The following is a 14,943-nucleotide window of genomic DNA, read 5'->3' on the forward strand; positions in this document are numbered from 1 at the left end:
CCCAGGCAGATTCCCTACCATCTGAGCCACTGGAGAAGTCCAATCCACATATCATACAATTCACCTATTTACATGCACAGCTTTACAAGCTAAAGCCCTCTGGCTTTTAGCTTGCTCACAGAGCTGCACAACCACGGCTTCATTTGGTTTTAACATCCATGCAAGAGCCAATGGATTGACATTCAAAGGAGCCCAGGCATTAGGATACCAGCCTGATCCTCGTTTCTAGTAACTTCTGTATTCTCATCACAACTGCCACTCTCAAAAACACTCACTTTCTAAATTCCTGTTAATGCTCCCAAATGAAACATGAAAGCTTCAGGCTGTCAAATTTATCTTTTGCCCGAATTTTCTTTAAGTCTCAACCCAAGCCTATTTACAGCAAAGCATCTGCTTTTAAATCATTCCTAACAAAACCTAACAAGATAGCCCGCATCCAAGCAAGGATGCTACATCCTCCGGGCACTCACTGGAGCTGGACAAACCGCCTGGACCACTGGACGAGCGCCCTGACATAGTCGCTGAGCCCTGGTTTCTGGGAGGGCCCAGGGCACTTGAATGTGCCCAGCAACCTCGCATGCCTGGCCCTGTCCATGCCCAGAGATGTGGTCAAGGAAGAACTAGCAGAGGCTAAGTAAGAAATCCACGGGTGGCGAAGGACTAGAGAAAGCCAAGACAAGGCGTGACTGACCTGGGTCCTCTGGCTGAGGATGCATGAGGCGGAACGGCACCTCAGTGGCCACTTCACTAGAAACAAAGGAGGCAGAGCGGTCAGGATGCACACGGTTGTAAATGCACAGCTGAGAGCTGTGGTTGCAGAGCTTCGAGAAAGATCCCCAGGCCTCAGCTGAAGGAGGACTCAGCGAGGTCCAAAACAAAACAAACCAGAAATCAGGAAGTGGTCAGGAAGGGATTTTTAAATGTATTCCCTGGAATGTGGTCCGGAAACTCCACTTGCACGAGGCTGAGGCGGCCAGGATTTTGGGGTTCCCCTTCCTCCTGGTTATTAGTTTCAGGGACATGCTAAGTAGTGGGACGTCTAGGGACATAGTGTATGCTAAGTTAATTCAGTTATGTCTGACTCTTTGAGACCCTGTGGACTGTAGCCTCCCCAGGCTCCTCTGTCCATGGGATTCTCCAGGCAAGAATACTGGAGTGGGTTGCCATGCCCTTCTCCAGGGGATCTTCCCAACTCGGGGATCAAACGTACGTCTCTTGCATTGGCAGACGATCTCTTTACTACTAGTGCCACCTGGGCTCCCCTCGTGGCTCAGAAGGTAAAGAATCTGCCTGCAATGCTGGAGACCTGGGTCTTGTGGAGAGCAGTCCCTTGTGATGAGCAGAGTCCAGCCAATTCCAGAAGCTACAGGACTTTGAGGTAGCTTGGAATTTATACAGAAAAAGGAGGGCAGGGAGTCAGGAAGGGACAGAAGGAAAATCTGGACACAGGAAGAATGGAAAGGGGTTGGGGGGTCGGGGAGGGGACAAGGGTTACTCCCTGTTTCACCCAGGACCCACCGCCTCCCACCCTGGGGTCACCGCTTTGGTCAAATCTCATCTGTTGCTAAGGTGCCCTGGTGGGTGCCCGTGTGGCCGGGGCCTCGGAGAGAGGTTGCCCTGGCTCCGCGGGAGGGGGGGGCCACAGGAGTCAGTGACGGAGCATGTAAGGCCAGCGCCTGCCTCAGACGCGTCTGCCTGCTGCCTCTGTGTGCCTGATATAGAAGCCCGCCGTCGCTATTCACAAAGGCCCAAAGGTGGAGACAAGCCAAGGGTCCACCCACAGTGAATGGATGAACACAATGTGGTCCACTCGCACCGGGGACTGAATCTCAGCCACAAACGGGAGAGAAGCACTGAGGACAGGGACTCTGCAAACGTGCCGAGCGGAAGCTGGTCCCGCGGGGACCAGTGTTGCCTGATCCCGTTCATGTGAAATGTCCAAATGAGGTGAGTCTACAGTGAAGGCAGATTAGCAGTTGCCGAGCAGTGAGTGGGGAGACTGGGAGAGATGGCTCCACAGGCACGGGGTGTCCTTCCCGGACGGGCAGAGGGTACAAGAACTGGAGAATCGTGACAGTCACGCAACTCTGCAAGTGTCCTTGACGCCACTGAACTCTATCGTTTGGTGTTTTTTTCTGTTTTGGTTGCACCAAGCAGCGTGAGTCTTAGTTTCCTGACCAGGGATTGAACCTGTGCCCCCTGCATTGGAAGCACAAAATCTTAACCAGTGGACCACCAGGGAAGTTCCTGAACTGCACGGGTTTAAAAGGTTAAAATGGTTGTGTATATTTCACCCCTGAACACACATGCGTACACACAGAGGCAACTGCATGGATTGTGCCTGTGTGTCTAATCTATGTGTGTGTCTTCATCCAGGGGCAGACCTAGCTACAGTCTCCACGAAATGTCCCAGCCTCACACCTGTCAGCCAAGGTTTGCACAGTGTGAGCGGGCAAGTTTCCCTACGTTGCTGAGCATGGCACTGGGAAACCGGATTTCACTGTCCTGTTTTAAACCCCAGGTTTGTCCCCTTCAGACCCTGGAATCAAGCAGAGAAGTATGGCGACGAGGCTTACCTGGAAGTGAGCTCTCCCAGAAGGCTAGGAAACAAAAACACAAACAGGGCTATGGAGACTGTCCACGGTGTTAACACGGCCCTCCTTGCTGCTATTCAGAAATGGATGCATCCCCCTCGGGCCCTTCATCACCCACAACTTTCAGGATCTTTTTGCTCCTCACGGTGCACTCCGCTATTCCTCTCTGCTTGTGACTTCACGTCTTTCTCAAGCGGATTAGTTAAAAAGAGGAATCACTTAGGTTTAAGCCCTAAAGTTCAAGAATAAACCCCAGTCCAGAATTTCTCTCGTGGCCACAAAGGTCACCATGAAATACCTGCTAAACGCTTAGCTTGACTGCTACATTCACCTCTGTTTTAGAGCCTCTCAGAGAAAGTGAAAGAAAGCACTATATACTTTATAGATATAGATACTATATCATATATATATATATCATTTCATATATATCTTGTCCTTGCTGCAGGGCATTTTGGATCTTAATTCCATAGCCAGGAATCGAACCTGGGTCCCTGACATTGGAAACACAGAGTCTTAACCATGGGACTGCCAGGGAAGTCTCAACACTATACGCTTTGTAAAACAGGACAACTACAATGTTGTGTTAACAAAATCTGCAAAATCAACCCATGTTCTACTCTGTGGTCCCAACCAAAATTTGGGGAACTCTTTGTCCACTGAGACTTATAGAATAAACACATAGATTTGCCTTGATGGCTGAACTACCCAGGACTCATTAAGGTAAAAGGCCAGAGCCTTTGGCAATGGAATTTGAAAAGGAAAATGAGAAGTTGAATTTTTCCCTTTTGATGAGATTTCTTTCTTTTTTTTTTTTTTTAGACCATGCCACGTGGTATGTGGGATCTTAGTTCTCCAACTAGGAATTGAACCACACCCATTGAGTTGGAAGCACACAATTTTAATCACAGGACTGCCAGGGAAGTCCCTTGATGAGATTTTTAAATTGAAAGAAATTGAATTCAAAAAAAGATGGAAAACCATTTCCTCAGAACTATGAGATATCTGTGCTCTAGTGTGAGAAGGAGACTCCCCAGTCCTGTAATGACTTGGGGGGCGAGAAGGCCCCCCATCATGGATGGAGCCTCCTGAGACGCACTGTGACCTCTTTTCCCAGCTGCCATGCTTTTCTGAAGAGAACTAGAGAACTCTTCAAGGAAATTAGAGATGCCAAGGGAACATTTCATGCATGGTCTCAATAAAGGACAGAAATGGCAGGGACCCAACAGAAACAGAAGATATTAAGAAGAGGTGGCAAGAATACACAGAAGAACTGTACAAAAAAGATCTTCATGACCCAGATAAGCATGATGGCATGATCACTCACCTAGAGCCAGACATCCAGAAATGCAAAGTTAAGTGGGCCTCAGGAAGCATCACTATGAACAAAGCTAGTTGAGGTGATGGAACTCCAGTTGAGCTATTTTAAATCCTAAAAGATAATGCTGTGAAAGTGCTGAAGTCAATATGCCAGCAAATCTGGAAAACTCAGCAGTGGCCACAAGACTGGAAAAGGTCATTTTTCACTCTAATTCCAAAGAAGGGCAATGCCAGAGAATGCTCAAACTACCAACAATTGCACTCATCTCACACGCTAGCAAAGTAATGCTCAAAATTCTCCAAGCCAGGCTTTGACAGTACGTGAACCATGAACTTCCAGATATTCAAGCTGGATTTAGAAAAGGCAGAGGAACCAGAGAGCAAATTGCCAACATCTGTTGGATCTTAGAAAAAGCAAGAGTTCCAGAAAAACATCTACTTCTGCTGTATTGATAACGTCAAACCCTTTGACTGGGGAGATCACAACAAACTGGAAAATTCTTCAAGAGTTGGGATTACCAGACCATCTTACGTGACTCCTGAGAAATCTGTATGCAGGTCAAGAAGCAAGTCAGAACTGGACATGGAACAGCAGACTTGTTCCAAATTGGGAAAGGAGTACATGAAGGCTGTAGATTGTCACCCTGCTTATTTAACTTATATGCAGAGTACGTCAGGCGAAATGCTGGGCTGGATGAAGCACAAGCTGGAATCAAGATTGCTGGGAGAAATATCAATAACCTCAGATATGCAGATGACACCGCCCTTATGGCAGAAAGCAAAGAAGAACTAAAGAGACTCTGGATGAAAGTGAAAGAGGAGAGTGAAAAAGCTGGCTTAACACTCAACATTCAAGAAACTAAGATCATGGCATCTGATCCATCACTCCATGGCAAATAGAAGGGGAAACAATGGGAACAGTGACAGACTTTATTTTCTTGGGCTCCAAAATCACTGCAAATGGTGACTGCAGTCATGAAATTAAAAGACACTCCTTGGAAGAAAAGCTATGACCAACCTAGACAACATATTAAAAAACAGAGACATTACTTTGCAAACAAAGGTCCGTCTAGTCAAGGCTATGGTTTTTCCAGTGGTATGTATGGATGTGAGAGTTGGACTATAAAGAAGGCTGAGCACTAAAGAATTGATGCTTTTGTGGTATTGGAGAAGACTCTTGAGAGTCCCTTGGACTGCAAGGAGGTACCCGTAGTGTATGTGTTTTGCAGTCTGCTTTTCTATCTTTTTCTCTGTAATGCTACATCAGGCAGAATTGCGAAACTAGACAAATAGAGTCTTTCTCAAACCCTACCATGTAATGGGTAGAATTTGTGGACCTTTCTTGCTTTCTGTCTCCCAGTCGCTGGGGAACAAAACCATTCAGATGGCTGACAGCCAGACAGAGCAGGTGGCATGTTGGGGCATGGACACTCACCCTGACACTGTGAGCTTCACCTTGATCTGGTAAGACACCAGGATCCCCATGACGGTCTTGTCTATTCCCTCCTTTATGCTGTTGAAACAGAAAAGAAAAATGGAAGAATGCAGAGGAGCAGTAGGAAGCAGAGACCCGATGGATCAACCCTTCTCCCTAGGCTCCCCAGGTAGGGGACCACCCTCTCCAAGAGACCAGATCATTCGTGTTCTGCCATGTCCTCACTGTGGAGCTGGAAGGCAGCCCTGACACTGAATGGATCGGGGGCTCTGGATTTATCATCATTCACTAAGTTGCTTTGTATCCGACGCTTTGCAGCCCCATGGACTGCAGCGTGCTAGGCTTCCCTGTCCTTTGCTATCTCCTGGAGTTTGCTCAAACTCCTGGGCTTCCCAGGTAGCTCAGTTGGTAAAGAATCCACCTGCAATGCAGGAGACCCTGTTCAATTCCCAGGTCGAGAAGATCTGCTGAAGAATGGATAGGCTACCCACTCCAGTATTCTTGGGATCCCTTGGTGGCTCAGCTGGTAAAGAATCCATCCATCTGCAATACAGGGGACCTGGGTTTGATGCCTGGGTTGGAAAGTTCCTTGGAGAAGGGAAAGGCTACCCACTCCAGTATTCTTGCCTGGAGAATTCCATGGACAGTATAGTCCATGGGGTCACAAAGAGTCAGACACGACTGAGCGACTTTCACATTCATGTCAGTTGAGTCGGTGACACCATCCAAACATTTCATCGTCTGTCGCCCTCTTCCCCCGCTGCCCTCAGGCTCTCCCAGCATCAGAATCTTTTCCAATCAGTCAGCTCTTCTCATCAGGTGGCCAAAGTACTGGAGCTTCAGCATCAGTCCTTCCAATGAATATTCAGGATTGATTTGCTTCAGGATGGACTGGTTGGATCTCTTTGCTGTCCAAAGGGCTCTCAAGAATCTTCTCCACAGCACCACAATTTGAAAGCATCAACTCGAGGCTGGGGACTAGGGGTGGGCTTTGCTCTACCACTGACTGACCCAGTGTCCTTGGCTGAGCCTCTCATCTGGTGAAACCTCAATTTCCTCATCCATGAAATGAGTAGAAATTTACCTTTCTTACCAAAGAAAGCATGGAGAGACGGGCGTGTTTATATAACACTCCACGAATCTCAGAAGATCTTTACAAACACACATGTCATTTTGAACTTTGTGATTCCTCACCCTTGAGTTCCTGGATCTAGGGTGTTGGCTCCCTGTTTGCCTATCTCCCAGAGCATCACAGACATGCTTAGAATCTAACACGCCAGCTGGAAAATCGTCCTCAGAAACCCTTTGACTCCCATGATCCTGCTTTTTGCCTGATGTTCACTGCCCCAACTGTTCATCTCAGAGCTTTTCCTGACAGCATCACCTGGAGGCGATCTCTGGGGCTGTGGGTCACACAGGATGGGGGTGGGGGTGGTATGGGGAGCTGGCAGTGAGCCCCGAGCCTGGTCACAGCTCCTACCCCCAATCCTCAGGCTCATCCGCACACATGCTGCCAGGAGCGGAAGCCCCAGAGGGCGGTGAGGAGTGACAGGGGTATTTGACTTAGAAGCTTTGATCTAGTTTCTACTGGATCCGCTGGCTCAATTCAGCCCAACATTCTGCGCTGGGTCAGCAGATCAGTGCTTAGTTTCATTTAACTTGAGCTGACGTCCGTAGCCCTCAGGACCCCCTGTTCCTTACCTTTCCAGATGGAAATGAATAAATGATGTTTCCATCCTTCGTGAGGCACTCAGTTCAATGCTAGCTGATGCTATTTCTTAGAGGTACTAGCTGACTTTTCTGGAGCACTCACTGTGTGCTGGGCCCCACATTTGATGTGGCCTTTCTCCTGTAATCCATGTCAGCTCTCATACCCTACGGATGGGGAAACTGAGGTCCTTGCTCAGACAGCTGATGGAGTGGCCCAGACGGTCAGCAAGGGAGCGGGGCTTCGGCCAAGGCTGTCTCCAGAGCCCAGAGCTGTAGTTGCTACGTCATAGCAGGCACAGGCGAGGGATCCCTACTTGGGCCACTGAGCGCTGGGTTTGCACCGCCGGCCACCACACCACGTGCCAGCCGTGAGCCCAGGACTGGGATGAGAAGGGGCACAGACCCCTTCCCCCACCTCCCCCAGCACCGAGTCTCGGGGGCTCACATGGTGCTGGAGGCCAGGTTCGTGTCCTCATGCTTGATCTTCCCGTCCAGGGCGATGCCCCTTCTCTCACGGTTGTTGGCCAGCAAGGGCACCAGCGTCAGCGTCTTGGTCAGCGAGCTGTTTGGTGGCACTCTTTCCCTGCAGGAAGAAACACGGTGGATTTAGCCAGTTGCTCTCACAGGCTTAAGGCCACCAGGACCCCCAGGAGGCCTTGTCTACGCTCACGCAGTTCCCAGAATCCACATTCCCCACGACTCGTGGGAAAGGCAGCCCGGAGGGGCCGTGCATGTCTTATGAGGAGGAGGAGAGCATGAGTGACGTCTCACAACAGGCTGGCAGCAACCTTGGAGTGTTTCTCAGCCTGCTCCCAGGGCTGAATTTCTGGAATGTTCTGTGAGGTGAAGTGGGACCGACTGGCCCAAGGGTCGGGCACCACACCCAGTTTCCTCCCGAGACTGCATGAAGCACTTGATGGGCTGCAGGGCGATTGGTCAGTGCCAGCAGAGAGCCCGGGCTGGGCGTCGTCCCAGCCAGGAGGGGGACCGGGAGTGCCCGGGAGTCTCCCGTGTGAGCTGGACAGACTGGGAGGTTTGGGGTTCATAGCAGCACAGGCTCTTTCTCCCCCAGATTACCTCCATCACCAGCCGGGCAGGGCATTCCCCAGCATCTGATAGACACAGGGACCCCCTGCCAAACCATAGGCCTGGGTGCAGCGGAGGGCACCACAGCGTGGTTTCCCCAGGTTGGGCAGCATCCCCGGCTCACAGAGCAGCATCGGAGGCTGGAGAGTCAGCTATGCCGCTCGTCCACAGGCTGCCCCCAGCCCTGTGCTAACAGCCGCCGCGCAGCCTCTCGGGCTCTCTAATCACAGAGCCCAGGCGGGCTCTAGCCATGTTCCTGGCATAACCTTCATCTTTGTGCCCGGCCAGGAGAAGGCAGGGCCCTGGAAGCCCTGCCCAGGAGCCAGCCTCGGGCCCTTTCCTCAGCCTGCCTCCAGACAGACAGCAGCCCCACGGCCAGCCTCCTCAGTCTCCCTGGAAAGCTGAAGGCGGCTGTGGCTTCTCCAGCCTCCAAGTGCACACAAGAGGCTCCTGGGCACACCCTTTACAGAATCCTGCTTGAGATAAGGTGGCCCACATCCTTGCATTTGGGACCAGGGGGAATCTTCTGTTAATAAGCTTGGTTTGGGCAGCAGAATGACAGAAGCAGAAATTACCTTGTCAAGATAACTACAGTAGAAACAGGCCCCCGGGCTGCGCTTGGACCATTGCCTGTCCTGCTGCACCCTGGCCGACGGCCTCTGCCAAGACCCTGGACCAAAGCCCCACCTGGCCACTTCCCAGCACCTTTGGGATCTGGGACTGGATGGTAGTTAACAGCTTGGGCATCAGGGCTGACCTGGTTCCCAGGTGGCCCACCCACCAGAGCCCCCAAAGCCTCACTTTCACTCCCACATTTTTGAGGGTACCGAGGATGCTGTCCAGTTTTCTGGGACTCTTTGATGCAAAATGAGCTGAAAAGAGGACCAGATAATGGGGTATATTAGGGGAAACCTCAGCTGGGGACCATTTCCTCCTATTGCTGTTGGGCACATGCCAACAGGTGAGCCAGGAAGACTCCCAGGCACCGGTGTGGGCAAGGATGCCATCTGAAAGTGGAACTGACCCTGGGCCTGGCCCGGCAGCGGCAGTCAGCAGCTCATTTCCTGCCTCTCTCCCCTGAGATGTAAACTCAGGCCAGGTTCTGCTTTAAGTAACACTTTATCCCGAAGTGGCCTTTTAAGTATTATGTAATGTTTTCTTGCTGAATCTGCTGTCTTTCCTCACCCCACCGCCTTCCTCCAACGATGAGAGTATTTTTGTCATACAATGGGGCTTGGAAAACAGGAAAACACCTTCCCAAATGACCCTTCCTGGGTGGGGGGGTGGTAACCCCCCGAAAGCTATGTGTTAAATGAACCTGAGTGCCTAGCACAAAGCAAAACTGGCCAGGTCTCCTGCTGCACCACGAAGAAGCCATCGCAGGATTCTCACTTGGGTTTTATTGTTTGTTTGTTTTCCATTTGATTTTTATTCCAATGGAGGGAGAAAAGTCACTCATGACTAGTGGTGGAGTACTGAGATAGCATTCTAATCTCCTCGTCATGGGTACCAGATTTTCAAATTGTGGAGATCAAAAGATAGAGACCCCTCATGTGGGCTGACAGGTTATTTGATGACCTGCTCTGGGGGTCAGAAACAGTATCAGATTCCTACCCACTTATTTAAGGATCAATAGAAAGCTCTAGCCCTTCCCGCTTGTGACGATTCAGGCTTCATTTTTCTGCTCCCCATCATTTGCTAGCTCGACCCAGCTCTCAGAACTCTTGTGACTCTGCAGCCCTTGAAGTGAGGAAAGGGGAAGGAGGTGGCAAGCTGGGGAGCTGGCTGACTGCTCTACTTCCTTCTTCAGCAATGACCGAAAAGGGGAACTTGACAAAGAAGCCGGAACCGCCCAGGAAATAGAAACCCAAGCCGCTACTCACTGTGTTTCCTCCGCAGCCACCGGCTTGATGTAATAATCACTCGAGTAGAGAACCACGTTGGCCACTTGCTCCACTGCAAAGGGAAGACAGCGCAGGGAGGCTCGGGGTGAGGTCCTGCGTGCTGCCTTCCAGGGACCTGGTTGGCCTTCCCTCTCTAATGGCCATCTGAGTGCACCTCTCAGGCTCAGCTTGAAGGCTGAGATTCCTGTCCTGGCCTAGGCCAGGCTTCCCAGGCAACGCTAGTGGTAAAGACCCTGCCTGCCAACGCAGGAGACATACGAGAGGCGGGTTCCATCTCTGGGTCGGGAAGGTCCCCTGGAGGAAAGCAGGGCAACCCACTCCAGTATTCTTGCCTGGAGAATCGGGCAGCACACGATTGTTTGTGGGTGTGGTGTGGTGGATAGGAAGGTGGGCTCTGGGGCCAGACTACCTGGGCTCAAATCCCCGCCTAGCCATCAGCGCTGGGGTAGTTACTGAGCTTCCCTGAGCCTCAATTTCCCATCAGCAAAATGAGGGTGATAATTGCATCTAACTTATATAGTTGTTGTGATGATTACAAAGGTGATTTTTAATTTTTTTTTTTGGCCCCACCTGTAGCATGAATAATTTCTCCAACCAGGGATTGAACCCACACCTCCTGCAGTGGAAGCATGGAGCTTCCTGGATCACCAGGGACGCCCTCAAAGAGATGGTTTTTAATTTCCATGAAAATAAAATTTGAGAATCAAAAAAAATAATTTGTGTGAACTGATCAACACAGCGCTCGGCCCATACAAAGTTCTCAATATCTGGCTTCAGAAATTCAACAGCTTCTTTCAAACATTAGGGGTTCAGATGTTAGTATTCATAGAATTTTGAGAAACAACTTAAAAAATAATTATCAAATGGTACTTTCTCCGTCCTGCTGCTTTATGAAATACCATATGGAACACTACATGCTAAGTTGCTTCAGTGGTGTCCGACTCTGTGTGACCCCACAGACAGCAGCCCACGAGGCTCCCCAATCCCTGGGATTCTCTAGGCAAGAATACTGGAGTGGGTTGCCATTTCCTTCTCCAATGCAGGAAAGTGAAAAGTTAAGGTGAAGTTGCTCAGTCGTGTCCAACTCTTAGCGACTCCATGGACTGCAGCCTACCAGGCTCCTCCGTCCATGGGATTTTCCAGGCAAGAGTACTGGAGTGGGGTGCCATCGCCTTCTCCAGGACACTACATACAACATGCTAAATAATCATGCCGGGTCCTACAGAGACTTAAAGGCATATAAACTAAACTCACATAAAAACAAAGCTTTAATGTAAACATGTATATTAGCATTAAGAAAAATCTAGAATATTTCAGTATGAGTGCATCCGATTCCTGAGCCTTATCTATGATGGATAAGAGGGAGAGAAGAATGTAGTGGATGACACTTAGGTGACCAGCTGTCCCAGTCTGCCTGGGACTGGCCTGTTTTAGCACTGGAAGTCCTTGGTCCTGGTTAACCCAGGACAGGTGGTTACCCTAACTCTATCTCAGTCATCAAGGGCCTGAGGAAGAAGTGGATGGACAGTTTTCCCTTCCAGGTCATTCTATAACGTCTTTTTACTTCGCCCACATGAGGCTGAGATCGCAGAGTATCCCCCCTCACTTTGACGCCCTTTGACCTGAGGCAGTGTGCTCGACCAGTGGACCAGTAAGTCAGAGGCCCCTCTCCCGAATACAGGGGAGGCCGGGCCATTACATGGCGCCACAACAGCAGCAGTGACAGTGGGGATGACCATTTACAAAGCATGTCCAGTGCGCTCAATCAACAGATCACAAAACCCGGGAAGGTAGACCAGGAAGCCCTGCTGTGACTGCCCGCTAGATTCTGAGAGGATGTGCACAGCACGAGCCCGCAGGGGAAGGCCAGGTCCCTCCCACTACTCTGTGCAGAAAGGAAACCCCTCACCCTCCCCCCCTCCCCCCAGACCTGGACCCTCCAGGAAGGCGGGACAAGGAAGGACGGGAAGACGTGCTGTCGGGGATGTTGTCCTAGGATGGAAGACGGCTCTAAGCTGGGCAGGAGGCTACAGAGAGGACACTTAAGCGACCTCCTCCTCTAAGGTCCTGCTGCCCTGACAACAGAGATGAACGGGAGGTTCCAAGGACCCAGAGGTCCCGAGAGACCAGAGGAGAGGCCCGGGAAACACGGCCACTGGGGCTTGGGAGGCTCTGCCGTCCAGCGTGGAGCGGGAGGTCCTACCTAGGACTTTAATCTTCTTCACTGTCTTCTCTGTGCTGTTGGTCACGGCCACGGTCACAGGAATGGGTTCCCCGTGGTAATAGATCTGAAGAAGTTAGCAGATGGGACAGAAAAGGGGAAGAGAGCCTGGTCATGTCGTTCTGAACTCATCCCAGGCCTTTAACTGGAGGCAAAGTGGCTGAATTCCCACGCTTATGAGGAAGGCAAGGTGAGGGCATCGTGGCTCCTGTGGGGATGTGTCTGGAGCAGGCTCTGCCCCGTGTGTGGGAGGCCGAGGCAACGGCGTGGGCTCCAGCCAGAACGCCCGAGTCCTGCGTGTCACGCAGAGCTGGCCCCAGGGCGCTTGAGCGGGATCAGGAAGTTATTTGGGGCAGAATGAGTGAAAAGAGAGGAGAATGTGGTGAGGGGGCAGAGGTGGGGCTCGTCCCGTGGTGACTCCGTGTTATAGCAGACGGGCATGTTGCTGCGCACACACACGTACACGTGCATGCACACACACGCATGCATGTGCAGACATCCGTGCACACACAAGCGAGCGCACCCACACATGCACACTCATGCACACATAGACACACACGCATGTACACACACACACATGCACACATACGGTCTGCTGGGCTGTGTCAATGTGTGCGTGACCCTTGTTGACCAGAGGGACCAGAGACAGCCCTGGCCAGCAGTTCTTCACCTCTCGGCCATGACATTCTCACGTGACACGGCCACCCCCTCGCCGTTGCTGCCCAACTTCAGTTTGAGGGAAGCAAACAATTTGTAACACCCATTGACGCCGCACTAAGATGCTCCCTGAGGCAGAGATGGGGGGTGGGGGGGCAAACCTCCCCCAGGTTGCTGGGACCCATGATGAGTAGAATGCAAGCCAGTTTGGCCCTAGTCTCAGGGTCATCTTCGCTGACCCTCATAGGTTGGTGTTTACCACTACACCCAAGACTGCCCGCAGCCCACCCCCAGCTGAGGGCCTGGGCGGGCTCCCGCAGGCCGGCTCCACAGTCACCTCTTTGCTGAGTGAGACGGTGAGGCGCAGGGGCTTGTCCGACATGAAGAACTGCCAGGAGGCCTCGGCTCGGGGCTGGGGACCCATCTCACGTGGTGCGTGCTGTACCTTCCGGATCAGCAAACGCACGGAGCTCCTGCGGATGAGACATCATGGACAGTCCCAGGATCAGCACCTGGGCCTCCTCGGGACAGCCTACCAGGTCACCCCCCTGCCCCCTGCCTCATCCCCAGACTGGGATCCCTCGGGGATGCTCCCGATGGATGCAGGACTGGTAGCCGGGTCAGGTCTGGGGGCCGGGGCCTGGCGGGTGGTGTGGACCAGTCCGCCCTCCGAGGGTCCCTCTCACCCTCTGTGAGGACACTGGCTCAGGCTCCTCTGGGGTGAAGCTGCGGTAAGAATGTGTGCCTACATTACGTTTCAGAACTCTCTACAAATCTGATGCCTTGTCATTGCCATTCGGCACAGGCATCCTCTGAGTGTGAATGCTGAGTATGAGGGTGCAAGCGTTGAGGGCACTGTTGGAAACCTCATTCAGGAACAAGAAAAATGAGCATCAGGGCCCGGAAGGACAGGAGTCACTGCCTAGTGGGCAGAGTTTCTGTTTGGGGTGATGATAGCATTTGGGATACAGATAGTTTGGGGGTATTTCAGAAATGCTATCATCATTTATATAGCATTCAGGATAGATGTATCATGTATATATATATATATATATATATATATATATCCCATATGTATTATCATCTATATCCCAAATGCTATATATAGGTAGCAGACAGTGTACAAGTGGTTATACAAGGTAATGACTATGTTTAATGCCGCTGAGCTGTACCCTTGAAAATGGTTAAAATGGTCAGCTTCGTGTTATGTGTAGTTTACCACTACCACAACAAAATGCAAAAGAAGAAGGAAACTCAAGGGACTGTGGAGGCCTTCAGGAGCTTACACGAACCCTTGAGGTTGGTTACGCTCCTGTCATTTTCTGCTGCGTTCCTCCTAGATGGTCAGCCATGGACACCCACCCCATGTGTAGATGGTCCCTCCTGATGGTCCAGCCTAGGGGGAGGAGTCCATCTCGCAAACATAAAGTGAGGGGCGGTTTCTTACCCCCACCCCTTAACCCCAGACCCCTCACCTATTCCCACAGCCACACTCTTACTTCTTGGGAATTTTGTCCTCTTCCACATCTGCGCTGTGCGTGGCGAATGCTTTGATCTCGAAGTCGACCCCACAGCTCTGCAAGGGGGCAAGAGATGAGACAGAGCTGCGGTCTGCACCTCCCTTCCAGAGCTGGATGGGGTCACAGCTCACTTGGGGGATGTTTCGTGGCACTTTCTTTTTTCTACATCAGCCATCTGCTTTTCAGAGCTGCACCAGTAAGACTAGATCTGGAGACATCCCTGGTGGTCCAGTGGTTAAGACTTTGCCTTCCATTGCAGGGGGTAAGGGTTCAATCCCTGAGCGGGGAGCTAGGATCCCACATGCCATGGGGCAAGTAAGCCCACAGGCCATAACGAAGACCCAGTACAGCCGAAAAATAAAATAAAAAATTTAAAACTATTGTAACAGATTTAATAAAGAGTTTAAAAATGTCCCACATTAAAAAAACAAAAAACTTAAAAAATAAAGACTAGATCTGGAAGTGTGCTCATGATGAAATAATGGCATTAGTGCAAGGA

General features: G+C 51.1%; 1 protein-coding gene across 7 annotated transcripts in view; it reads right to left on the reverse strand.

The window, feature by feature from the left end:
- Nucleotides 1–14,943, reverse strand: part of SAG (S-antigen visual arrestin) — a 31,032-nt gene that overhangs the window by 3,200 nt on the left and 12,889 nt on the right. For 5 of the 7 annotated variants that reach the window (XM_060399228.1, XM_027967465.3, XM_060399232.1 and 2 more), the window contains 8 exons: nucleotides 14,424–14,500; nucleotides 13,262–13,397; nucleotides 12,250–12,334; nucleotides 10,026–10,098; nucleotides 7,502–7,639; nucleotides 5,347–5,424; nucleotides 2,577–2,600; nucleotides 692–747 (listed from right to left, as the gene is read on the reverse strand). In XM_060399228.1, coding sequence (XP_060255211.1) covers nucleotides 692–747; nucleotides 2,577–2,600; nucleotides 5,347–5,424; nucleotides 7,502–7,639; nucleotides 10,026–10,098; nucleotides 12,250–12,334; nucleotides 13,262–13,397; nucleotides 14,424–14,500 — 667 coding nt within the window. Of the gene's footprint in view, nucleotides 1–677; nucleotides 748–2,576; nucleotides 2,601–5,346; nucleotides 5,425–7,501; nucleotides 7,640–10,025; nucleotides 10,099–12,249; nucleotides 12,335–13,261; nucleotides 13,398–14,423; nucleotides 14,501–14,943 lie in introns of all 7 variants that reach the window. The other 2 variants (XM_060399231.1, XM_060399229.1) reach the window with 2 other exon arrangements.

The sequence above is a fragment of the Ovis aries genome, chromosome 1, assembly GCF_016772045.2.
Source record: "Ovis aries strain OAR_USU_Benz2616 breed Rambouillet chromosome 1, ARS-UI_Ramb_v3.0, whole genome shotgun sequence".
NCBI classification, from domain to species: Eukaryota; Metazoa; Chordata; class Mammalia; order Artiodactyla; family Bovidae; genus Ovis; species Ovis aries.